The 27,222-nt window shown below is 36.8% G+C and overlaps 1 protein-coding gene and 1 long non-coding RNA gene across 2 annotated transcripts in view; one reads left to right on the top strand and one right to left on the bottom strand.

Moving 5' to 3' along the window:
* GARNL3 (GTPase activating Rap/RanGAP domain like 3) overlaps nt 1-25,781 on the top strand; it is a 33,134-nt gene extending 7,353 nt beyond the window's left edge. Inside the window, exons 8-29 of the mRNA XM_059486256.1 lie at nt 28-54; nt 447-522; nt 1,119-1,217; nt 1,774-1,877; nt 3,032-3,140; nt 4,461-4,506; nt 6,910-7,016; nt 7,834-7,955; nt 8,633-8,737; nt 9,469-9,543; nt 10,457-10,568; nt 11,310-11,408; nt 12,320-12,436; nt 13,118-13,290; nt 13,600-13,758; nt 15,586-15,652; nt 16,287-16,394; nt 16,782-16,900; nt 17,125-17,260; nt 18,258-18,467; nt 18,773-18,884; nt 19,653-25,781. Coding sequence (XP_059342239.1) covers nt 28-54; nt 447-522; nt 1,119-1,217; nt 1,774-1,877; nt 3,032-3,140; nt 4,461-4,506; nt 6,910-7,016; nt 7,834-7,955; nt 8,633-8,737; nt 9,469-9,543; nt 10,457-10,568; nt 11,310-11,408; nt 12,320-12,436; nt 13,118-13,290; nt 13,600-13,758; nt 15,586-15,652; nt 16,287-16,394; nt 16,782-16,900; nt 17,125-17,260; nt 18,258-18,467; nt 18,773-18,884; nt 19,653-19,809 — 2,439 coding nt within the window. The 3' untranslated portion in view covers nt 19,810-25,781. The remainder of the gene's footprint in view (nt 1-27; nt 55-446; nt 523-1,118; nt 1,218-1,773; nt 1,878-3,031; nt 3,141-4,460; nt 4,507-6,909; nt 7,017-7,833; nt 7,956-8,632; nt 8,738-9,468; nt 9,544-10,456; nt 10,569-11,309; nt 11,409-12,319; nt 12,437-13,117; nt 13,291-13,599; nt 13,759-15,585; nt 15,653-16,286; nt 16,395-16,781; nt 16,901-17,124; nt 17,261-18,257; nt 18,468-18,772; nt 18,885-19,652) is intronic.
* A 641-nt stretch (nt 25,782-26,422) lies between these two features.
* Nucleotides 26,423-27,218, bottom strand: LOC132082226 (uncharacterized). Its single transcript, XR_009419778.1, has 2 exons — nt 26,987-27,218; nt 26,423-26,747 (listed from the first exon to the last, which is right to left on the bottom strand). It is a non-coding gene; the product is annotated as an uncharacterized LOC132082226 (long non-coding RNA).
* Between the last annotated feature and the right edge of the window lie 4 nt (nt 27,219-27,222).

Below are 27,222 nucleotides of genomic sequence, written 5' to 3'. Positions count from 1 at the left end.
GGCTAAAGATACTGTTTTTGTTTACAGGATTTATTGGTTCTTGAAGAGCAAGAGGTAGGTATAAGCCTAACTACTTCTAGCTCACAGACCCATCCAGTGAATACAGCTTTGTATTTTGATGGGCTTATGATGACTTTGAAATCAATTGCTCATTACAGTAAAAAAAAAATTAATGTTTTTTTGAACATGACAGCAAAAATAACTTTAAGCATGAACTTAATAATAATAGATCACCAATTTAAGTTAATAATTTTATGCTATACTATCGAAGTTTAAAGGTAAATTATTATGTATTAAGAGATGTTACAAAGTGTATGTTCTAATTTGTAGGATGTATACAAAGATACATACATACGTGAAAACATACATGAAAGTCCTTAGAGGAAATAAATTTTTATGTCTTCTGTTTGACTGTTCATCATATAATATTTGGTTTTATTTCCCAGGGATCAGTGAATTTTAAATTTGGAGTCCTTTATGCTAAGGATGGTCAGCTTACAGATGATGAAATGTTCAGTAATGGTGAGTTTTTCACCTTCTCCTTAATTGTTTTGTTCATCTGAATAAAAAAAAAAAAAAAGGCAAGATAGTGCCTACAGCGGGAAGCAGGGTGGGAGGCAATGGTTATATGAACAGTCTTTCAGTTTGGTTTCATGTGTTGGGTGAAAAATTGTTGCATAGGGCCTTCTATGTCTGTAAGAAGTTGTAGTAGGAGGCCTATTGTTACAGCTTGAAAGAGAGTGAAATCTCTCTTCTAGAAATAGACTATGTGACGTGAACATTTAGAAAAAAGAGATATTTGAAGCAAGCAACTCATTACCTCACGGCTTGTAGTTCTTTCACTCTTTTACAGCATGATCGCATTCTCCTATGCGCTTGAACAGCATTGGTGCTAGCAAAAGAGGTCACTGTTTAATGTTACGTGATGATGCCTATTCTGCATGGTCGGGGTGCTGTTTCTGGAAAGGCAGTAGGCTTGGAGGACATGAAAGGAAACTAACTCAGCTGAAACTTGTGTCCTGGAAGCAGGACCCATTTCCTCATTTTGGTCATTTTTGAGATATGTTCTATTACTGTGGGTGCGCTTTTTTGGTAACATTTCTCCTTCCCACATGTAGAAACTGGAAGTGAAAGCTTTCAACGATTTTTGCATCTCTTGGGTGACACAATTACTTTGAAAGGCTGGTCAGGCTACAGAGGAGGACTGGACACTAAAAGTAAGAACTCATCTGAAGCAGTGAAAGGAGGGTGGAGCTGCAGTCTAAATGTTTCTTCTTATTGTGCGTAGTGCATATTGTATATATCGTGGTTATGAAAAAATCCCAAAACGGGCTTCCTCGTATGTGTCTTAAATGCTCTGCTTCACCTGAAGTAGAACTCGTTCACCAGCAACAAGTCAGGTTAGCTTAAGTCACTGGTATGGAATGCAGTTATGACAGGTATTATCAAGGTGAACAGTTTCATTTTAAGTTGGAATGAGATGCACAATAACCTGACATGTTACTTGCATCATGGTAGAAGGACATTGTGGCTTGAAGACCTGTGTAATTTCAGGAGGGGAGGTGAAATGTGTAATAGGTTTTAAGTGTGAATATGCAGATAAGTTGCAAACTTGGTTTGGAGTCACATGAAACGTGGTGTGGGCATTTTCTAAAGTGGATCAGACAGAAAAGGCTAACTGTGGAAGATTGGGTAGAAAGACTTGAAATATCTTTTGATTTTCAGAGAACTTGGAGGAGATACTCCTCCTGAAAATGTTGCCTTCCCTTGCAGATGATACAACAGGAACCTCTTCCATCTATACAGTTTTTCAAGGGCATGAAATTATGTTCCATGTTTCAACCATGCTACCATATTCTAGAGAGAACAAGCAGCAGGTACACGGTTCTCTCTTTATTTCCCTATTTATTTGTTAAATCACAAACTCCAAAACTTGGTAAGAAATAAAGGACTTCTTGTCCATTTAATGTTTGAGAGATGTAAGCCTTGAGACTTCTGCACTTTTTTTCCTCAATATCCTACCTGATCCTGAAAATTTCATTCTGTTTATTAGAAATAATGCATGCTATCATCTCCATTAAGGTACAAAAGATACTTGTGAAGAAGATCTAAATTGCTTCACTGAGAAGTGATTAAGTGTGGTGTTCAGATGACTTGAAGAGCTTCACTGCTGTAATTATTACCTCAAAGACTTTAGGAAAACTGGAACTTAGCCTTGTGTGTGAATTGTAGGAATATTCACATGTGTAATGCATAACTCCTGCCTGAGTAGCAATTAGTGTCGCTTGAAAGAAATTCCCCTTGTGAGCATGTTAAGGTTGGTAACCTAAGAAGTGCTGTCACACCGCTGTGGATTAACTAGGTGGGTTCTTGTTCAAATGTGCTGTCATTCATTGGTCAGCCCTTTCTTTGTACTTATGATGAAAAAAATACTTTATGGGCACATGTGTTTACTATACATCATACATCCATAATGATTTACCTAAATTACTTACAAATTACTTGATTTATTATTTATTATGCATTCTTACATTTATTCTTATTATGCATTCTGACATATGGCAGTTTTCTCATGCTTTTTGCTTGGACTGATGACAAGATCACAGAAGAAAATGGATCAGAATATTTTTTTCAAAAGAATACTTCAGCACCAGAGTTTTTTGTCCTTTTATTTCAAGCGAAAGATTTGCTTTTTTTGGAATGCTAGCGTTTCCATGCCCAATTCATTAATATTAATTACGGAAACTACGAGTGCTTATCTAAACATATGCAATATCTATTCTTCTAGAAGCTGCCTTGTTGTGTGCACCATGTCATTGCTAGGTTTACTTGCTAATAGTTAAGTAATGGTTTTATACTGTTCTCAGTCGTATTGACTGTAATTTTTCTGTTTGCAGTTCAGGTATATTGTTCTATTGTTCTGTCGCAGAATTGCTAAGATACTTACGTATGTCTCGTAAGTCACTGTCTATCTCTTTTTTTCTGCCTCTTCTTTCTTTTCTTCCTTTTTTGTTTTCCTTTTTTTTTCCAGGTAGAAAGGAAGCGACATATTGGAAATGACATTGTCACTATCATATTTCAGGAAGGTGAAGAGTCTTCTCCAGCATTCAAGCCATCCATGATTCGCTCTCATTTTACACGTATCTTTTTCCTGACATTTTCTAATAATTATTCTTTTTTTTAAGATCAGTATTACTTTTAATTCTGCCCTGAATTCCCCCCTCTATGCTGTTTATGGAAGTGAAAATTATTTTACAAAGACAGTTGCATTCTTGCCTTCTTGACCTTCAGCTTCTTAACTAGGAGTTTCCAAGTCTGCAGCATCCAACAGTGTTTGTTAAATCGCTTAGAGGATAAGGTGAAAGCAAGAATGTGAGTTTTAAATACTTTTATTGAAAGCATTTATTTGTATCCTTTCACAAATCTAATTTTATACCTTTTCAGAAAATACAAATTCATAAATTAATTTCTCTTGGCTTTGTAAATTATTTTGGCATTAAATCTTGGCATTTTACTCAATATTGCCTCTCAATGTTTAGATGCTGTTTATTTTAAATTTGTATTTTTGATCAGTATTTGTCAAAATTTTCAGTCTATTTACCATATATTCTCCAGTTTTTTAACAGCTTATGTTTTCCAGATTTCTGGTTGAAAACATTTTGAAGACTATATGATTGCAGAAACCAGTGGCCAATATCTTGCAATTAACATGGGGTCACAATAGTAGTAATCTGTAGACCCTAATCTGGCATGTGTTAGACTAGATGGAATGGAATGAGGAAAAATTAATTAAAAGAAGAAAACTAATTTCTGTCTATACTCTGTTGCTGAGTTTTAAAGCTTTAGACTTCCACACCTAGTTCTCAGGCAGATTAAATGTTCCTAGAACCGACTTGCTAGGGGTGAAAGAAAATGAACAAAGTTTGAAAAAATAATAAAAATCTTTACATATCAAAGGAACCTAAATACTAAGAAGAATTGTTTACCACATCAATGTAACTCTGCAATAGAGCATCAGCCTTAGTATAGCTTGCACTTTAAATCGTTCTCTCGTTTTTCCTATAATTCTGTTGGCTAAATTGTTTCATTGGAATATTGTCTTCAGTGGAAGCTTTGGTATAAGCAAAGGTCAGTATCAGTACTGCTTTATCACCTAAAAGTATTTTTAATCACAAATATATCAAATGCAAGTAAGACAAACTTCTATAGTATGTCTTATGCTGTGTCTGTGTTAGTAGCTTGGTTTTTAAAACTGTTGATCAAGCAATAACATTTTGATATAGGACCCCTTTTATAAACAGTGAAATCTATATTGTCTAGAGTTGTTTATATATTTACATTGACTTGATTAATATATTGTACCTTTATTAAATCTGCAATGTACTGTGCAAAAAGAAAAGTTTATTAAAATACATGTGAGCTTTATTAGAACTGGTTTAGCTTCCTTAACTGTATGGCAGATATTTTTGCTTTAGTGAGATATAATAAGCAGAATGATAGTTACAGGTAGGTGCTGATTGTAATAAATAATTTCACAATGAATAACTGATGGTTTAGAGAAAATGGGAAAACATTTTGGCAATGGGAGAATTTTCTGGCATACAGACAGATCCGCCTGTCTGTATGCCAGGAAGCCAAATGTGCTTTAGAAACTGAAGAGCAATGTGGACCTGCATGTAGATGTCACTAAACTGGCTATAAGTAGCAGGTTTCTTAAAATCAGAAACATTAAATTCTGCAACAGGCATAAGCTAAGGAAACCCAAAACTGGTTTTTTGATGAAATATAAAAAATGATGAAAGATACGCTTGGAACTTTCATACCTGGTGAGATCAATGACATAGTAAACTATGTGGATGGTGACAGTTATTTAATGCATGTGATGCTGTGAGAGCCATGGACTACAAGTCCTTACAAGTCGCAGTTTGGCTGCAGCTGAGCAAACTAGTTCATTTTGGGTGATTTTAATAGAGTACTCGTATAGTTGAACGTCATGTACTTAAAACCTGCCAGAATTTTACATACCGCTGTGTTTCTTCAGCATTTCATTAAATCTAACTCCAGACAAGAATGATACTTCAGTTTGTGTGTGGGAGTTTTTTTCCCCTGCCTCTTATTTACAGCTGAGGTTTCTTTGGGGTCATGTCTGTAATGCAGTTAAGCAAAGGAATAGTTTTATTTTGCTACATGATCTTGTCAGCTTCCTCTTGCAAATTTGTTTAAATTGATATTCAAAACTTGTTCATGATTCCAATGTGAAAATGCAGTCACTTCTTTCTTTTTCTTCTTGCTTTGAGACAGAAACCTGGGCATACATTCCTCATTACCCTTTAAGAAGTCATTGTTGTCCTGATTGTAAACTGATAGTCTGTAGATGGGTTAGCCATGGTAAAATGCTTTTTATATTACTGTTTATGTGGGGAAGGAAATGAGTTGCAGTACATAAGATAAATTTCTCTCTTGCATTAAGTATCTGGCAGCTTTTAGTAGATCAGTCCATCTTAATTGCTTCATTCTGCCAGTCTTGACACATCTTGTCGTAGTACATGTCGCATAGTATTTTTTTCCTGTATGACAACCTTAAAACATTACATTTCAGCTTGCCCCCATTATGTTTCCTTCTCTCATTTGATTATAGGCCTGAATAGAACTCGTTCTTTCTCTTACTTTTGTGTGTGTGTGAAGACAGTCTTCCAAGTGGTCAAAATTTCACTAAAAAACGGATAGGCGATGCTCTAGGCTTTTGAGGCAAATTTTCCTTGTTTCAAATGCATTACCACTCTGAGGTCTGATGCTGAATTTCTGCTTAGAATGCCTTTATATTTTATGTCACTCAAGAAGTCTATTTTTTTAGTCAGTTCTGTTTTGGCTTTCCCTGTTACAATTCATTCTGATGTAGTTAAGGAACATTTCACACCTTTTGTAGTTATAAATGATTGCTTTTTTACCTGGACGTAATTAAATAGACATAGGGCATCTATGAAACTGTGTCTCAAATATGTGTAACAAATTTACAAATAACAAAAGATGATCAATATTCATGCAAATGTAGTACTGCCTTTCATACTGTATGCAGTTCCTAAGATTTCAGGAAAAAAGACTGTATGAAGGCATTGTGATCCATTAGACTCAATATCAGTCAGTCACTGCTGGCTTTTGGAGAAAGTAAATTCTGTCTGGTTTCTAAAATAGCAGATACAGGTTGACTCTATAATTTTGTGACTGAACTTGCTGTGACCCGTGTCATCTGCGCATGCCACTTGGAAGACTTGTTGGCAAACTATCACTTGAAATAGCCAAGAATTATTACTTATCTTAAAGAAGCTATGCCCTGGTCAACAAATAGGCATGGGTTTGTACCTGCCATTCAATATTGCTATGCTGGATTCCTTATGGATCAAAACAACTTGGCAGGTCCAGCTGTCATGGAAGTTATTCTGACTCTGTCTTCGTCAGTGTAAATGAATTTGCTGTTCCCAAGCTACAGATTCCTATGTTGTAAGCCATTGTTACTTTGGAAGCATAAAATATTTAATGTGTGTGGTGAATGGGTAGGGAAAGTAGAAATCTGTAAGGAGAACGTATTTTGTACGTGAAGACCTGTTCTTTTACAGTGTTTTTGAATAGGACTGTATTTTGCTAGTGCCACTAAAACTATTGCTGCGTGAGTAGAACTGCGAGGTTCTGTTCTAATTCTATGTCCCTTCTATGTTCTAAGAAACAGAACTTTGCTCTGCTGAGTAATTCCAAGTGAACCTTTTTTGGTTATGCCCTTTGAAATTCTTATGTAAGACACCCAGATAAGAGTTTCCTTTTTTTTTTTTTTCCCTTTGGTTATGAATAGTGTCTATAAAAAAGGTAGAGTTTGATGTGACTTTCCATATAGATAAAGATTTGTACTTTTAATAGGCTGAAAATATTTTCAGAAGAAAGCGTTCCTCTCTTTGGGCCTCCTCTTCCATCCCCACCTGTGTTTACAAATCACCAGGAATTCAGGGATTTTGTGTTGGTGAAATGTAAGTCAGTTTTTCTTTTGCTAGAAACACTCTTTAAATAATTGTGCAAACAAATTAAAATTCATGGTGCTTAAAATGTATATGCATTTTCTTGTGTATTCTGTGGATCTGTATCCAAATATTTTTTTTCATATCTGTAGCATAGTTGGGATGTCAGTTCCATCAAACTGTTACAGTTAGATAAAAAAAAAATTCTCAGGCTACTAGACAGAGGCTAACTTTCACATTTGCAGAACATGCAGCCATATTTAGCTTTGCATTTTTGTAAAGGGCTTGGGAGATTTGAAAGGATTTATAATACTGTTCATTATTTAGTAATAGAAGGTGTTAATTTAGTAGCTCCGAAAACCTGAAAATAGCATCTCCTCTGAATGTATTCTTAAAGGTGCTGAAGGATGCCTGTGCAGCACTTTTTAATTCTGTAATCATTCAGTTCCAAATTTCATTGACCTGTATTGGCCCTTCTAAATCAGCAAGAAAGGATTTTTTCAAAATTGACCATGTTGATTACAATTAAACCTGACAGGAGCTTGATGGCTCATTTTGTGTATTTAAATTATTTAGTACTTAAGTTGATCGGTAGCTTGTCTTCATTTTTTTTTATTAGTTAGGTATTTATTCTGATGCCTTGTGGAATTCTTCTATTACCAGTTTTTCTCCTTTAACTGAAGGGAGAGTTATTCTTTAAAAAGGCAAAAAGAAGGCAATTTTAAATTCATAGGGACACAGTAGGTGTTTTGATACAGAGGCAAAGTAGAGTTGGTGGATATTGTTGAAGTTCATTTACATAATGTCTCTTTTTTCCATAATCATTTAGTAATAAATGGTGAAAAAGCCACCTTGGAAACGCCAACATTTTCTCAGAAACGTCAGCGCACTCTAGACATGCTGATCCGCTCTTTATACCAAGACATGATGCCTGACCTACACAAGGGAAATGTAAGTCAGTAGTTTCTGCATCCCTCACATGTGCTACTAGTCCTGTTCTAACTAGTAGCTTGAATGTTCTGTCACTTTAAAAGACTGTAGTCCTAATGAGCACTGAATTGCATATGACTAAGCTAAATACTGATTGTTGTATAACTTACTTTACAGTTATATGAAAGCTGACAGACAGTCCTTTCTTGACATGACTCCTCACCAGGTGTTAGGGGAAGCATAAAAATGTCCTACTTGGTGTAAGCTTACCTGCAGCGAGGGAATAGGGAATTTAGATACTATAAATACAAGGCATTAGTCTCATCACCATAAAAATCTGCATTTGTTCTGTTATGTGTAAATTTAGATGATTCTTAACCCTGGGTATCTATGAGGTAACTTTATTTTGGATAATGAAGACTTAAGGTGATTCTTAACTAACTAAAAATAAGTTCTGTACTTCTAAAACTAATAAGGTGCTATTTTTTGACCAGTGTTTATTTCTTTTATCTATATAGATCTGCTTAAACTTTTCTTTTTCATATATTCATGTCACATATTCATGTGGTGTGATTGTACAGAACATGACAGTGATAAACTATGACAAGCTGTAAGGTAAAACACTGAAGGATTGGAAGAGTTGCAGTTTCTCTTCCCCGAGAAGCTGTGCAGTTAGAAAGAAACATTTTCTATTTTAGAATATGCTTAATAGAAGATCCTTCAGTGATGTGTTACCAGAGTCCCCAAAATCAACACGGAAAAAAGAGGAAGCTCGACAAGCAGAGTTTGTTCGGCTTGGTCAGGTAGGATCACTGTAGAAGGTATGCAGCTATGTTTACAAAGACTGTGTCACTCCTTTTGTTAAACTTTGATTACCTTGCAGTTATGTCGGGATTTAATGCAGTTTTCTGTGACCAGAAATAATTTTATAGTATTGCATTATTATAAGTTACATTAAAATAAAACATGAATAGAAGTATTTATCTGTAACGCCTGAGGTATACATGTAGAAATATTTATATCGTACATGAGTTAAATGAAGGTTGTAAAAATCGTACCTCAGGGGGATGCCTGGCAGTATATGTAGACACACATTTATATAGTTAGCCTTAGTGTTAGGAAGTTTTGCAAATCAAAGGTGAGTTTGTATAATTGACAAGAGGATCCTCTGTCTGGCTACTTATAATAAAGTAAACTGTGTAGATGGTTAGATTCTGTAGTTTGAGGTGGAGGTTTTTCTCTCATACTACGTTTGACTCTTCTTTTCTGGGTTGCCATTTAGAAAGCAAGTAAACAAAAACAAACAAAAAAGCCCTAACCAAGAAACAGCCAAGGTATGTTTTGGCTAAGATACTTAATAACCATTTGACATTGTTGAAGATGCGGAATTCTGCTTCTTTTTTTATTACTTAAAATCGCATAGGAATTCCAAACTGGAATTACTTTCTAGTCCTAAATTGTCCTTTTAATATAGTCTTTACTTTGGGTATTGCTGACAAAAACTCAGTTTAAATAAAACATCTGTTTGTATTAGGCATTGAAATTGAAAACCACTGTGAAAGGGGATACCACAGCTAACTTGGCAACCACAAGCTTTTGTAAAAAGGAGGTGAGTGAAACTGTCAGAGAAGTTATGGAACATTAAACGTTATGTAGTATGGTATATATTTATTTACTTCTGTAATTAGATGCTGCAGCAGAAAAGAGGAAAGGTACAGCGTCAAACTGATTCTGCAGTCACTATTAGATTAATAAAGAATGAGCCTGGGGGCAGAAGCACTTCCCAAAAGTTAAAGCAAGTGTGGACATTTTTACACCTGAGAAAATTCCATGAAGGCGATATCTTCCATATGCAATCATCTTTTATTTTAATTTCAGCACTTTTGAAACAAGATTCAGTTGTGTTTTCATTTTCTTTTATTTCGTTTGGATTTGGTTTGAAGTCATTAGGGAGTGAAATATGCCAGCTGCCCTCTTCTGCATGTGTTTTATATACAGAAGCTTCAGAAGTGTTTCTAGAATTTCAGAGATTCAACTAATATATAAATTGGGAGAGGAGGGGCAGGCTCTGGGAGGTAAGTACAGAGAACACGGGATGGAAGAACAATTTGGCAGAAAGGCGGAAACTGTACCATGTGCTAGTCGCTAAACATCACAAACTGAACCATAAATTATAAGCAAACTGCGTATGTGTAGTGGTACATACATTTTAAATATATAGGTTTGGGATTTTTAAATGAAAAAAATTATTGCGTGATGGTTGTGCTGAGTTGCAGCTGCATGTGTTTTAATTCTAGCGTTTCAGGGATATGTCTTACTAGTCTCCAAACCAGAATTGATGCAGGAAGTCCTCTGCCAGAAATTATTTCAGTTTTGATATTTCTAATTCCAGCAATATACTGTTTGGAAATGTATCCTGCCAAAAGCATTTACATGTTATTGCCATTGTCCATCACATTCTGTGTCTGCATGATCTGTATTTTTTAGTGTACTTAATATGTATCCCTTATGTTACTTCATAGCCTTGGGAATCTCAGTCTTTCTGCAGTAATTTTCCTCATGAGGTTGTCTGTGCAGATTCTTGGGGCCAGTCCTTGCTGGTTTCTACAGATGCTGGCATCTTGTTAATAGATGGTTAGTAAATGATCTAGTGTTTTTGTGTCAATTTTTATGTATCTGACCATTTTCTTGAAAATATGTGTTCATAAACTCGGTTCAGGTGTTAGTAAGTCTTTATGTAGGGGGATCGTTACTATTCCAAGTAAATCTATTACATTTATGTAACCCAGTTGCAAAAATTCATTCTGCAGTAGAATCAAGCCATATTGGCGAGCTAGTGTTAATGCAGATTTCTGAATGCGTTCTTATTTCAGATGTTGTTTTCTTGACCATCTGAAAAGCTGTAGGAGGTTGCATCCAGGTTCAAGAGGTGTCTAAATGGCTTGTCTGGTTTTCTTAGCCCTTGATAATAGTGAGCATGAAGCCAAGGGCTTATGTGACAATGATACTTCTTCCCTTAGCATTGATATTGCTACTCTGATCCCTTGTAATCCTCTGTGTGCTACATAAGGCCAGCGGGACTGAGGGAATGAAGTTAGTCCTTGATCATAATTCTCAAACTTGCCAAAGGAATGTCACTTTTAGATTTCAGTCGCTTTATCTGATTCACGACAATAATAAAACTCTCCTGTGAGGAAGTATTGGCTATGATGCTGTGGCACATGTACGCGCTTTGTGCCGTTCTTTTTGGGTTTTTTTCTCTTCATTTTTGTAAGGAAAAAAACCCAAGACTTCGATTAGAAGAAAGAAATGGTTCAAAACCAGCATCTAGTAAGTTTTAGTAGGGTTTTCAATACATATGTTTTTCTCTTTTAGATGGTCAACCGTCAGTGCAAGTATTTGATAAAACTCTCCAAATAAAGCAGATGAATGTGTTGGAAACTCTGGATCTTTTGATTGCCCGAACAGACAAAGGTAGGAGAGGTCCCTGTTCTTACATTCTTGCCTGACTCCGGGTATTGCCAGATATGTATGTCTCATTCAGAAGGCTTAAGTGTGCACTTTTTTAGTGAGGTGGTTTTTATCCAATAAAAGAGTAGTCTGTGATTGAGTTTCATAAAGGGAACATAGACAAAGCAAGATCAGGATCTTTATGTGTAACTCAGGAAAGCATTACAGATATGGTTGGTTTATTATTTTTTACCCTGTTATGTCTGTTTCCTCAGTATTTGCTGAAGCTCTGCTTGCCCAAGCTTTGGGTAAAACATGGTTCCTTCTGTCTCACTGGGAGTTGCCCAATTTGGTTGCATCTGGTGAAATTCACCCTGAGATCTTACAGAACTAGCTCAAACTACGTGAGAGCCATTTGCAGTTCTCTCCACACACCTGGAGAATGGGTGACATTTCTGAGGATCTGGCAAGTGTAGTTATATCAAAAATCAGTTTGTGAAATTTCTGGAGAAAACCCTTCTGTATCCTGAAGGGTTCAAACTCTGTTGAGGATCCAGTTATCAGTTGCTCACCTACATGGTTCCAGCTGTTAAAGTTAACCCTTTTACTCTTGTCCTGTAGTTTATATCTGTTGTATTTTAGTTATTTTGCAAGATTTTATGAATTTGCAAAATATTGTGCATTTCACTCTTTGGAACATCTCGGATCGTTCTTTGGTGCAGCACCACCCCATGGGACACTTGGCTGCCGTCCTGAAGGGGTTGATTACTACAATTGTAAATCCTAGAGAGTTTGTAAGTCTTCTGTCCCCAGAGAGGTATCATGCTTTGTTTACTTTTGTTCTGTTTGTTAGGCGCTGCTTCTCATTGGAAGTATTAATTTCAAACTACCATGTTCTTTTTTAAACTGTTTTCCTGGTTCTCTCCATACGGCAGGGAAAGACTCTCGTATCCTTGTCTTCAGACTCAGTGCTGTCCAAAAAGATATAGAGACTAAAAAAATCATAAGAAGCAAATATGACTGCAGGGAAAACAAGCTGGAGAGAACAAAAGGTGATGTTGTTATCCTTACCCTGTATTAGAAACATCCACTGTGCTTTGATGCTGGCAGCTGCCCAGGGCTTGTTAGCTCTTTGTAGGCAGGTGTAGGTGTTCACTTGTAGGTTTTTTCTCTGGACAAGTCAATTCAAACTTTGCTAAGCTTATATTTGAAAATAACTCTAGTACAGTCCAGCATGGCATTTTTGAATGTTGTAAAAAAGCCATGTTACATGGAAATTGCTAATGATGAAAAGCTTTAAGGGAAAATAAGATTTCAGGGTTGGGAGATATGAGAAGAATTTTGTGAGGATGTTATACTGAAATAAAGCACACTTGAAGCTGGACTGGCACGCTGGCAGATACCCTATTAAACAGTAGTGCTTAGATTAGTCTGGGTGTTGCCCATTATTTTTGTGGAAATCAATGGTTCCTGGTCTTCAGAAGTATGCTGCTTTGAAAAGCTGGAAGGTGCAGCATACTGACAATCCCCGTGCTTCGGATTAAAAGTGGATTTCAGAAGGGCGATAGGCTTTTGTCTTTTCCTAGAAGTCAATGTAATCCTATTGAGGAGTTTTTAATTCTGTGTTGCCAAGTCATCCATCAGAGCCCTGTTGTACTAGTCATCATACAAATACAAACCAAAAAATCAGACCCTGTCACAACCACTTAGAGTCTAGACCATTATTTCCTCAGGCTGCCATTTGTATGCCATTAATACTCACCACGGAAGCGAACTGAGGATTGTTGCAGCTATTCGGAACAAACTACTTCTCGTCACAAAGAAATATAATTCGGACAACACTTCAATCAGCACCTCTCTGCTATCGTCTCCTGAATCTCCAGTAGAGCAGTTCCAGTACATCCGGGTATGTGTAATCTAGTTACTAGTTATCTTAACACACTGAGCAGCACTCAGCTAGTATAGGGGGTTCAGGGAAGGCAGAGTGTGCATTATCATCTTCCTGAACCCACAGACTAATAAAAGTAAGAAGCCATATGGTGGAAATCAGTCATATATATGCTAAATAAAACTTGCAGATTTTTTCAAGAATTATTTCTGCTTGTTCTATGTTATGCTTCTGTGCTTAGAAAACATCCCTTTAAAATCATGGAGTACCTGCAGCACCCACACTAGGAATTTGAAAAAGAGTGTAATTCTATTGTTTACATTATAGGAAATATGCCTTTCTGACCCTCCAGTGGTTATGACGCTGGTGGATGGACCTACTGGAGACAGTGACAATATGATCTGTGTAGCATATCGGCATCAGTTTGATTTAATCAATGAGAGTACGGGGGAATCCTATAGATTGCATCATGTTGAAACAAACAGGGTAAGTTTTCATCAGTTGAAACCGTTTTTGCAGACCCTGACTGAGCATAATTTGTTGCAGACTCAGTGCATGCTGTGCTGATCTCCTAGGAGGGTAAGGAGCTCATGTGTGCTACTTTTTGCTTTAGGACACTCTGAGGTATTTATTCCTTTTGGGATACATCATGATAATTCCCAAGAGAGGTAGTTATAAGATATGACATTGGGAAAAAGCCTGTATTGTTGGAATGTTGTTGTCAAAAGTTAATTTCTCCTTCTTAGCCAGTAGTTAGCTTTTTGCTTTATTTTTGTGGTATCAGTATTTTATTGTTTAAAAAATTGCTTCAAAATAACTTCAGTGGTTGACCACCAGTATCTTGTTCAGATTTGCCTATTTGCATGTAGCTAAAATGTTTACATATTGTTTATCATTCTATTTAAGAAACTGCTGCCCAGTCCACTAATAACTGAATATCTATCTGTCTGGGACATAGGGAGAGGATTCAGGTAATGTCTTTGTTTTCAGAAAAAAGTTCCCGTATAGTTTCTAAATAGAGATGTGGACATGTAGCTTTAGACCCAATTAAAAAAAAAAAAAATATTTTGCACAGGTAATCTGTTGTTGTTAATGAGATAAGGGGCTACTTTTTTCATTTGATGCTTCTTGATAAGTTGTTTTCTTTTTAAATCGTCTCTATTTTTATTGGGATCTGGTGATGAAGAGGTGCCCCTGGCATGGCTGATCAAGTATAAAAAACTTCTCCACAGCACTGGGAATCAATCTTAATCTGGATGAGAAGGAACAAGAAGTAAAGAATGGGGGTGGAGAAGTACATCACCATCCACCGCTCCCATTTCTTTTCTGCACCGGAATCCTTATTTCCTTTAGGAAGACAAAGCAGACAATTAATATGAGCTGAGCTAGTGATTTTTATGATGTTGAAATGGGTTGCCTGCTTATTTCTCTGGACAACAGAGCAGCAGTGGCTTCCAGTCACTACAAAAGACGGGTCAAAATGCATTTGGAATGCACGCGTAAACTTTCAGGTTTTCTTAACAGTTCTTGACCTGCACAGTAATCCTAAATGAAGGATAGTCAAAGAACTGCTGTTCATGGAATCCGGTCTCTCAGCCATCTCCCTGTCCAAGCAGTATATATGGTTTGGGAAGCATTTGTCGTAATGTAACCTGATGTGTTTCACTAATAAGATCTCATTTCCTGAACAGATATCCCACTTTTTGTGGCTGTTTTCGTTTGTTTTTAATCTAAATGTAAAAGACAAAACCAAAGTTTAATTAAGAGAATTTATGTAGCCTAATCTATGTAAAAATACTATGGTTTAAGCAACGTTGCTTTTCAGTTTGTAAATTCAGACTGTTCAGTAATCCTTAGGTACATCCCTGTTGACCTCTGTAAAATGTTAGTGGTTTTGAATTGTATCTGATCTTTTTGCTAGTCATGATGTGCATTTTTGATCACTTTTTGAAAAGAATTGTTATCTTTAACGTACCACGTTGATTCACAGCTTTTTGAAATCATCCTATTTCCTAAAATTTATATTGCTAAACAAGTTATGTTTTTATTGCTTTACAGTGTGGTATGGTTATGAATGTTCGGTACTATGCAGAATCAAATACAAAGGAAACTAATTTTCATCTTGAGAACATCCAGAAAATTACATCACAAAGGAAGCTATTTTTATAAATTTATTTGTTTATTTCTCTTTTTCCCCTTTTACCTGTAGTTGTGCACTTCCCCAACTGATTGTATTGCTTGTTAGTCACAACCCAGTTGTAATATCCACAGTATCCTCTGCCTGTTTGTTAATCTTTTCCGTTATCCTTGCAGGTTAACTTTGTTGCAGCTATTGATGTATATGAAGATGGTGAAGCTGGTCTACTGTTGTGCTATAACTGTAAGTGTTTAGGGAAGGCCAAAAATAGTAATCGCTCAATCTACATATGTAGATTTTCTTTCATTGGAGTCTAGGTCTGTATCTGAAAATAAATTTTAGTGTTTCATAGAAAATTTGTCAAAATACATTCTTTGGAACTTAAACACATATTGGAGAAATTACAAATGCAAGTATTTTAGTCATACTAGCTGTTTTATACATGTGCAAGTTATATGATTAATGAAATCTTGGTGTCTGTAATAACCCATGTGCATAACAGTCTTCAAAGAATGTAAATTACGTGAACATATGGCTACTTGAAGGGCAGAGAGATACAATTCTGCGGATGCTGCTTTCTGAAGCTTTCTTGCCTGTTTCTATGTCTTTAGACAAATTAGGGACCTGGTAACTGTTGAAACAGTAATACTTTGTGAAGTACGACAACTTATTAAAACATAGGTCTTTTATTTTGGTCTTTCCAGTGTGTTCACAGAGAAAGCAACTTTTGCTTAGCTGTTTGGCTAGAGAGGGATTTTTACATGAATGTTTGATTGTGTGAATAATGTCCACCCTTCTGCAAAATCTCCCTATAAAATGGGTGGTGGTTGCTTAGAGTGTAAAGTGATGGATGCTCCTTTTTTCTGTTTTGCTGCAGATGTTTGTCAGTACAGAAAGGTATATCCTTTCAGTGGACATTCTCCACTTGTCCAGCCATCAGCTTATGACTTCCACTTCAGCTGGAATCAAGTTCCTTATGCTGTTGGTAAGAAAATTTCTCTTTTTAGTAGATGAATTTTTGCTTCTATTTTTGCCAGCACTTGGCTCTGGTGGAATTCCAGTATTCTGGGAATAAGCATGTTACATTCATGATGCCACTTGACTTAAGTTTCTGATAATTTTGAAAAGTAGAGCCTTGGTACCAAGTTCATCCTTTGTTGAACTTTTTCCCCTTTCTTTTTTGTGTTTCACATTTTCCATTCCCTCTATATTCTGCCAGGCATGAAGAGTGAAATTTTTTTCAGTATGTTAGACAACACTTTTCATAAGAAAGGAACTTGCCATAGGAGGTCAAGAACAGTTTTTGTAGGGCATCCAAGAAACTTTTGCTTTAACCATTTTTCCTTGCCAAATAACTTCTATTTCATTGCAGTCTGTGCTTTCCCTTATGTTCTTGCCTTCACTACTGATTCCATTGAGATCCGATTAGTGGTGAATGGGAACTTAGTCCACACAGCAGTTGTGCCTGAGCTTCAGCTTGTAGCATCAAGGGTAAGACAAAAAAATATTGTTTGACTATTTCTGTGATGTCTTAGGATCTAATTTACATAAAAAGTTGCTGCCGCTAAAAACGTTACAAACAAAACCGAAATACATGCTTACTTTATCTGCAATAATTGTTCATCTGTCTGCTCCTAGTTTATCAAGGACAAAGAGAATCAGAAGATGATTAAGAAAATCTCACTGTTCTAATGATGGGTTATTTGTCATTTCAGTCGGATATTTATTTTAAAGCTACTGCTGCAGTGAGTGGATCATGTGACAGCAGCTCTAAGGAAATAAGTTCAAAGAGTTCTCCTCAAACACCAACAGCTTACGAAAAGCCAGAATTACCTCTTCCTTCTCTAGAAGGTAATGTGATCTCTGATCATTCCAACAGTTATCAAATCTTGGTGCGGCTGGTCTTAAGTAAAGATGGTCAAAAAATGTGAGTTCCTACCTGAAAGTGTGGAGGAGAAGATATTTTCTATTTTCCACACATATAAAGCACTTGGCTGAGCTTTTGCACTGTAGTATCCTTTCTGAATACATGGTAGCACTGTTCTGAAGAAATAAATTCTGTAGGAAGGGAAGAATTAAATCTCAGTATCTTGGTCATAATGCAAAAAGGGGCATAAAATTGTGAGAAAGCTTGACATTTCACATACGCTATTCCTTTCGTTAAAGAAAAGCAGAATAACCACTCAATGGCTGAAACTCTTTTGCAAAAAAGTAAGAAGTCTTGAAAAGGTTTGCACAGACAATTTAGTGTAACACGATGTATGAGCCATCAGTCTATAGTGTAACAATAAAGGAGAAACAAGGGAGTATCAGCTAAATAATGTAAGATGTGTGTACACTTTTCTCCCTTAAATCTGCTGCTTTACTGTTAGCAGATAGGAAAAGAATGTAATCACAATTTTTTTATTTGATGATAAGTTTGGGACTTTTGTTTTTCTTCTAGGAGTTAAGAAAACATGGTGTTTTGTGTTACTTAAGAGGAGGAGTCATAATTTAAATTGCTTGGGATCCAGGCTCCAATGTGTTTGCAGTGCACACGGGAAATACTGCACAGAGTGCAGTGTAATAGTCGGAGTACCAGCCACAGGTCATATAAATTGACTTCCTGGTTCCGCTCCTGAGTCATCGTGTTGCCAAGAGTCAATCTTCTTCTCTCTAAGTCAAATTGCTTGTATTTCTTCCTTCTCCTAGCTTATTTGTATTGAAAGATCTCTAGAGCAAGAAGATTTTTGTCACTTCAGTGCTCAGCTCAACAAGTATAGCTTGTCTTTATAACTTTTCATTTGGAATTTTTAAGAACTGATTCTGTTGTGCAAGTGTAATGCTCTTTTTTCTTTCTGTGTTTCAGGTGAAGTTCCATGCAAAAACCTGTACAAAATACCTCTGAGCAATCTGGTTGGGCGAAGCATTGAACGACCTCTGAAGTCACCTTTGGCTCCCAAGGTCATCACTACTACACCATCGAGTGGCATTACCTCTCTTCCAGTTTTGCACTCACTACCGTTATCTCGTATGGAAATTAAAGAAATTGCAACCAGAACACGTAAAGAATTGCTGGGTAAACTCTCCTCATTCCTCAGTGTTACATATCAGTTGCCAAACATATACTTTCTAATCTTTGCACCATCACAGGTAGGTTTGTAACATGCAAGTAGTATTCATAAATTACTAAAATACAAAAAGGAAACAGTGAGGAAGCACTATTTGCAAATAGTATAGCCATTGTCTGATCGTGTATAAGATGACCATATTTTAAGTTAGGTAGAAATTGTTAGTAATGGAAACCAGCAACAGATACCTTAACCTTTTCATGAGTACTTTGTTTTATGTTGAAAGTATTAAGTCTTTTATTCCTTTATTGAGGTCTCTTGGATGAGCCTATACCCAAGACAGAAAGTGCACAGAAGCTGAAAAAGGTTTCTCGAAGACAGTCAGACCCTAAGCAGGGAGCTGTAAGATCAACTAGTAGTGACAGGTAAAAATACTTTAGAAAAGAGCCTAAGTTAGGCTATAAATATTTTCAGTTGATTGCTCATGCTTATCTCAGTTAGCATGAGGCTGACTGAAACCTTTGTATATCCATGTGCATTTCATGCTAATGTGTTTGTTGGAGTATCTGAATACCATAAGTACTGAAGCAGTTACACTTTTTGCTAAAGACATGTTAATGATAATAATAATGATAATAATGCAAGACAAGACTAAATGGCATTTTTTGGGACCTGCTGCAGCTGAACCTGTTATAAAAATTTGGACTACTGCAGCTGCACTGTGCAGACTCTTGTTTTCTTTGTATGCTCTTGTGTTGCTATTTTCAGAATACATTTTGTGAAAAAGTACTGCAGCATTTTTGTCTGTTTGGCACTCTCCCAAATTTGCTCTGAACCAGGACACCCCCAATGCCATTCTCTTGTTTTCATTGTTTCCATAACCTATGTTTGCCTAGAGTACTGGCAGAATACAGAATACTGGCAAGATACAGGAGACTGACGGTAACAAAACAAAAAATCTCTCGCAGTGTAAAATTATGTTTGATATATTTCCCTACTTGGAAATTATTTGGGTGAGGGGCTTCATTAATAGTGCCTTTTGATCATTTTTAGTAGAGTAAAACAGGAGAAAACTTAGTTGTAATGGTCTGTGTCCATCTTCAGGATAACTCAATTGGATCTAGAAGTAGCCATTGTTCCTTCCTGCCCTGACCTCTGTATTTTTTTAGTAACTTTTGTATTCCTCTTTGCAGGATAATCTCAAGCTCATTTGAAGGCTATTCTGAAAGACGTCATCTTTCCACTAGTTCAGATCCTGATACTTCAGCAAACAGGGAGGAGAACTCACCATCTAGCTATCCATTTCAGCTGATTTCTTTATATGATGAAGACATCATTGACTTAAAATGAAGACACTTTTAATACCTTTCTTCCTTACTTCACATTTTCTTACAGCTCTGTAAGCTCTATGGCAATGTCACAAACACTGCTTCTGGTAGTAAAATGTGGCTGGAAGTACTGGTGATAAATCCTTATGGAATCCATGTTCTGGTTAGCACAGCCTGATTTGGCAATGCTTTTATCTTTGACATAGGTATGTTCTCTCAGTTAATGAAGCATTACTTTTCATGGCATTCTAACAGTAGGTAATCAGTGGGAGATTTAGGCTGAAACTAAGTAAACAAAAAGAATTACTTGTTCTAAGCTTCTTATAATTTGACTTACCTAAATGACATGCAGCAAAGTTAATTGCTGCTATTACTATCATGAGTTGTTTTACAACAGTGTATGTCATGTTGGAAGAGGAATTTTATAACACAGATCACTACTTCTGGTTTTTCAGTCTTTGAAAAACATAACAACAACAACAAAAAAAGGCTTGCAGGCAAGGTCATTTCAAACACTGGAGTCAGTCCCTAAATTGATGCATCTGTGGTATGTTCACTGAAGAATCAGGTGAGATATGAAGATGGTGTTTCCTTGGCTCATTGTTTAGAGAAACTTGAAAACTCTTTTGGCATAAAAATCCCTGAGCAGAGAACCTTTCTATAAGACACAAACTTGCAGAATATTTCTCGAAAATTTGAAACAAAAAAAAAAAACCCTAAAAAACTCACGAACAAACAAAAAATGCGGAAACAAAAACTTAGGTCCATCTACTGGAAAACTCTTATTGTAGTGCATCTGCAGCTTTTTCCATTACAGGCAGAAGAGCCAACCCAAATTGTCTGACTACAAAAAGATTCTTATGCAGACATCATCATTAGCTGTTGTCTGTGCTTGCACCAACAGTATAAGTAATTATTTCAGATAGTTGTAATTTTCTAACTGGATGCAGACTGGAATTTCAGTGCTAATAAGGTAGTCTTCTGTGATGAAACAGTGATCTTGTCTCTTACTGTATTAAAGGGGTTTATATTTCAAGTTTGATTTTTAATTTTTTTTAAACCCTTTCCTCTAGAACACCTTTGCAAGGATTTTGTTTGGTTTGGGGTTTTTTTTCGTGAAAGCTTTTCTATAGATGATGTTTTTAGCTTTATTAGCAAGTGTTTCTTGTTCTGAATATAGAAATACTTCTGTATCCTTGGTTTTTATTTCATAATATCACCCGTATGTCATGATTTCAATTTTGTTCAAGCATGATCATCTGGAGATGTGTGCCTTTTGCTGGCATCTGTCTGAATGTAAAACTGGTGATTGCCAAGTGATTTTTTTCTCAGTTAATTATATATTATGATTGAATTGCTTCACATAAGAAAATATGCAAGGTCTTACTTGGAAGTGTAATTTCTTACTCTCAACTGGGGTGGCTAATCAACAGAAGAAGCAATATTTCCAATAACAATGATTAGTCTTGGAGATGAAGGCTGTTATTACTTTTAGTGGGTATTGCACTCATAGATATGTGGGGTGAACCTCAACAAGCATCTAAAAGGAAGTACCAGACTGAAGTATTTGCAAAAACTTGTAATTATTCTTTTAGAATGTTGTTTCCAGAGATTGTGTTACTTTACCCTATCCTTATTTATCTGGACAGTTAAGGTTTAAAGAAAATCTGAAAGTACCATGCGGTACTTTGTTGTAAACACTTTTGAATCCACTTTTGGGGTCACTGCTGGCACTTACATATTTTTAAAAAGGAGAAGAACCAACTTTTTCCAAGAACAGCTCTCTCAATGTAGTATTTGATTTCTGGTTTGTGGATATTTTTGAAGACTGTACCAGTGTGTTTCAAAACTGGGGCTTTAGTTAAAATTTTAACTGGAAACTTTGCTTTACCCTGTTAGGATACTGGATTTTAAATATACTCCAGATGTTCACCTGTGCCATCACAGCATGATTTAAAATGATTAACCATTGTTTGATAGCAGTTGAAGCAATATATGGAGATTTTTAAACTTGTTTTGAAGAACCTGAGCAAACACATCCTTAGGTATAGCCTTAGAGATGGAGCACTAGGGAGAATAAGAAGAATGAGAAGATCATGACAGAAAGCTTGACTACTGGCTATGATGGCAGTCAGAATGCATATAGATACAGCATTTGCTGATTACAGAAGAAAGGGCTATAAAGCAAGAGTTATTTTCTTGAACCAGAAGTGCAGTAGCGGCTGTAAAGTATTACCGCTAATTAAGAGAGTGGGTGGTGGGTGGGTGGGAATGTGTGTGTGTGAGAGAGAGAAAAAAAGACCCTTTGAAGGTTTGCCTGTAATTATAGTATTGATGACATCTAGCAAATGAACTGTAAGGAGTACAGACACTAGATTACTGAAGACAAAACTAGATCATACTGGCTTCATGGTACACACCTGGAACAGGATATTGGTATCATTTGAAGAGGGAAGCTCAGCAGCAACTGCATTCCTGCTCACCTCCTACCTGTTTTTATGCTGTAGCTTGACTTAATGGGCCTGGTACAAGCTGCTAAGCAAGTCACACTAGGAACTACCAGACCTTAACAGATCATTGCTCGTGTAGGACAGGAAGGTGCTGAATCCTGGGGAAAAAAAATAATGTCTTCATTCTTAATGTATCCAGTAAGTGCCTTGTTAAGTTTTTGCTTTTGTACTTAGAGTGTCATAGAGGGAAAACATATAATTAAAGAAGTAGAGAGTGAAACAACATTTTGTTTGGGTTAGATGACACCTGGAGTTGGTAGCTGAGGCTTTAGAGCCATGTATCTGTAGTTTACTACCTACTTATTGTAGGAGAGCAGCCCAGAACATAGGTAGGAGGCAGAGAACATAGAAATAATATTCCAATTTTATTTGACACAAGGCACAGGAACCAAATTCTGTGAAGGTCTTTATCACAGTTACTGTATCAAAAAACCCAATAACCGACACAATCGTGAAATTGCTGGTGTACACAACCTTGTACAAGGATGCGACTTCTTTGACGTTTTTAGTAGTCTGAACAGACCACTATGATTTCTGTGTCTCTTCATGTGAGGAGAACTAGCTTCTAGCCATTGTTTCTCTCAAAACATCATCCTTACTATGTAGGCTGCTAATGAAAATCTAGAGGCAGTTGGTGGGATTGATACCAAAGCTCTTGTGCATCATTTATAAAGGGCAAAGTTCTTACACACTTGCAGAACCTCTCCTTCTTAAGACTAGCGTAAGATGACAAGGCTTGTTGAAAGGCTGCTGGGATGGCTATAGTGTCATTCACTCCAGTGTTGGAGCCATGTTGTTTGCCCTCTGTTTTTCCAGCCTGTGCATGCATATACTCTCTAAAACTTAAAAAGTAGTCTTGGGCACAAATTGTAGCCATGTCCACTGTAAACATAATCCTTTCTCCTTTCACATTGGGTGTTAAAGCTGCCTGTAGGCTGCATTCTTGATGCTGGCTGACCATCTTATGGTTAGGAGAAAAGATAATCTTTGACTCTACTATGTAAGATGGGTATTGTTCTGATAGGAAAACTGAAAAATGTTGCTAAAGATGGATGGGAGGAAGGAATTGTTTCCATGAAGGAAGAATTGTTACCAGATTGAACACTTGCTATCAGGTTAAGTTTAGGCCCTTTCTGAACCCTTGGCTAAGTTTCTGCAAGAAATACTTTCTATCCCAATGTGCTGGATTTGTAGGCAGCAGCAGGGCTCTAAACTCCTGGCTAAATGGTGTTGGTCACCGCTTCATCCCTGTGCCTTAGTCTGACTAAATTATAGGAATGTCATTTACATTGGTGCAAGCATTAGATTGTACAGGTAGTTAATTTAGAATGTACTTGTGTGTTCTCACCAGCATGGTTAATGATGCATGGAGTCACAAAATAGTTGAGGGTAGAAAGGACCACTGTGTTATCATCTAGTCCAGTACATACACCTGTGCACCACCATTCAAAAATCTGTTCAAAATGGATATGCAAAATTTTGGGCTACTTGTCATCTTTGTCCTGCATTTCAATTGCAGCATGCATATAGACCATCACCGTAACTTTGAAGTGTTACTAGGACTTAAGAACCCCCAGACACATGAGCTAAGTTAATTCACACATACACACACACACAATATGGAGCCCTTAAGGCTTTGATGAGCCTTATTCTAAAGCCAGATTGGGCTTTAGAAACCAGTACAGAGTCATTTTTGTCCAGTTCCTTATTCTAGTGGCAATGCAGTACACATAAATATTTTATAAGTGTTTGAAAGTAACGAAACACTTCCTTCTAATACGAAACAAAAACCCACGTGAAATTTGAAAGGGCTATGGCTATTCATGGTAGCAAGAGAACTGCTCTCTAGGTTCAGTGAATGCATGCATGCATTCGGTTTCCTGGTTTGCAAAGTAAGGCCTGTTCTAGTTATAGTCCTTTACTAGTTTGGGGGTGCTGCGGGGATTCTTCTTTGTTTTGGTTTGTGTGGTTTCTGAAGGCTAGTGGTGTGGGCTGTTTTTTGTTGCTTTGTTGGATGCGATTTTTTTTTCAGGTTTTGGAGGGAGGGTTTGGTTTGCTGGGTTGAGGGGTTTTATTTGTTTGTTTGGTTTTGGTTTGTTTTTTGTTTGTTTGTTTGTTTTTGTTGTTGTTGCTGTTTTGTTTGTTTAGGGTTTTTTTTGTTGGTTTGCCATTGTTTTTCAATGCATAACATACATGCAAGTATGCACCTGGAATGAACAGCAGGTTTGTTCTCTGCTTTCATGTGATTATTTCTATAAATGTGCATGTATTCGTATTTGATAGATTCAGATTGAATTTTTTTGTACTTGACAGTCAACTGAATAAATACTTAAACAGTACTTAAGAGGGCAGGGAATGGGTAGCGTTATTGCCTAACGAGTTACATATGGTTAAGGTTGCTACTCCTGACATATATTTTCTGCTGTTCTAAGTATATTTGACCAGTAACGTCTAGCTTGAACATGTTTTTCCAAAGGTGTGGGTCTATAACACTCCTTGCAGATGCAGTGGCTTTTCCAGAGCTGCTGGCTTAGTCTGCATTTGAAATATATAACCCTTTTCATTTGGATTTGGTTTTCAATATATATACATATATAGTTATATGTATTTGTAAATTTTCAGGGATAAAAAATCCTGAGTTATATATATAGGAAATTAAAGTAACGGGGTCATAAAAGGCAGGGGAAGAGAAAATCCCATCAGCAAGTGATAAGGTATTTCAGAATAATTTACGTTGCCATCTGTGTGTGAAAATGGGTATCACGCTATTTTAATTCTTAAAAATTCGATGTCATGGTTCATATGCACAGTGCTTGCTTATTCTGTTAAAGCACTGTTTTCTCTGATAGGCTCAATCTGTTTTTGTGAAGGACTAAATTATACCCTGGAAACCTAATATTAACAATATGGGAAGGCTCAAGAGATTGTGCAGCAAACATCTGTACTTGCATGCAGGTTACAAAGTATTTTTACTCTTATTACTTGAGCACAGCAACTTCACCAGCCTGTGTACTGTTTAGCTGCTTCACTTTGTTGCTGACCTGTAACTGACTGACTCCTCTTTGCTACTGGAAATTGTGGTACTAGCATCTGACTTGAAGAGAAAATGGAGATATTTTTCTGCATATTTACCTGGTTGAATGGAAAATGCTATGTAAGGATTTATGCAGAGCGTTATCAATCCAGAATGTCAGTTTAATTGTCTTTGAATGGTAGCAGACTGCTTTGTAATTTAATAATGGCATACTGTTAAGACTGTTGCTACATTTGTGATCAAAGACTCTTTACCATTGGTCTTAAATGCTGATGTATTACCATTTTTTTAATGTCATATGATAGCATGTATGGTTTGTATTTTAGATACGACATCCAAATAGAGACAGTCCTATCACATCTGAAAGTGTTTTAAGTACTATTTATCACTTTTGTGATGAAGAAACATTATTTATTTCTTCATCTGTAATAAACAATAAATTTGACCCCACCTGTTTCTTTCACCTGTTTCACACACGCAGGACTAATGACTTTCAAATTTGCTAAGTAAAAAGACAAGAATTGAAAAAGGATGTAACACACAGCACTGCTTTTCCCATTTGAGTTTTCTGAAGTGCTGTATCATACCTATGAGATTGCTGTTTGTGTCTTAAGCTTTACCCGTCTTTGATAAAAGCCATAATCTAGGTTTGGTTTATGTTTCCAGCCATCTTTTAGACTTTTGGAGACCTGCTTCAGTTGGGGATCTTTACTCTGTAAACTAACACTGCAAACTAGTTTTTCTCCCTTTCTGGCTAAGTGTGTAGTCTTACTGTCTCCAAGACCTTGCAATTCCTTTTGAAAAATCATCTTTCCCAAAGTAGCAAAGACATTCTCTTAAGAGCTACAACCCTTTAAATTTAAATGCATTTTTAAATTCATTCCTAGCCACCTTGACAACAATAAGAAAAAAGCCTTAAGTCCACGAAAGCCAAGAATTCATCTTCATTTGGGATTAGGACTTAATTCTGTGGTCAGAATTAACAGAAATAACAGCCACACAAACATCAAGTACTGCAGTCTGAAACTAACATTAGCCAGGCTATGTTGTGCACTCTTCACTGTAACATGCAGCCTAAGGAAAAGGTAGAGTTAAGGAAGGAAATTTCATTTATTTATAAAATTAGATTTTATTTTACATCTTAGAAAAAAAAAGATATTGGCCCCAATGCACTTAATATTCTCACATGGCCATTACAGTGAGTACACCAGGTTAAAAGAACACAGGAACTGAAGAAATAAGTGTAATTCGCTTACTATAAAATGCTTACTATACAATCCCGAAATTCTCTGGGTTCCTCAGAAGGCCATAACCCCGCTGGTTAACACACAAGCAGCACTAGATACGCCTCTTGCTTTAAGTAGGAAGATTTCACATATCAGCAACCATGGAGCTGGACCCAGGCAAAGGCAAAACCTGCAATTAAAAAGTGAAGAAAATAAATGCAGGTTAAGTAGGAAAAAGTAAATTATGTCCAAATTAATCAAGTAAGGGGGATGCAGTTTTCACGTTAGATTTGTGCATGGTTCCACCGACACCGTACCTCTACCACAAGGAGAGAGAATACGTGACTGTAAGTCAGTATGATAAACACTAGTGTATTTTTCATCATAATAATTACAGGAATATTCTTAACAAACAGAACTTGGCAAAACCTCGGGTACGAGTCGGAAGCGGCGGAACCCAGCAGGCAGCCAAATTCCTCAGCAGCCGTGTCTCGCCTGTGGGGAAGCGTCGACGCGTCCGTCCCCGGTCGCCTGTCGCCGGGGCGCCGCTACGAGCGCGCCGGACAGCAGAAGCGGGCCGGGTGGAAGCGGCTGGGCGCGGCGGCGGGGAACGATGACGTTGGGATGCGCCGGAAGCCGCCTGTTCGTGAGAGCGACGGGTCAGG

Source organism: Ammospiza nelsoni, chromosome 20 (genome assembly GCF_027579445.1).
Source record: "Ammospiza nelsoni isolate bAmmNel1 chromosome 20, bAmmNel1.pri, whole genome shotgun sequence".
In the NCBI taxonomy this organism is placed as follows: Eukaryota; Metazoa; Chordata; class Aves; order Passeriformes; family Passerellidae; genus Ammospiza; species Ammospiza nelsoni.
Note: the sequence above shows the minus strand (reverse complement) of the source record. Positions and strands in the feature narration are given on the sequence as shown.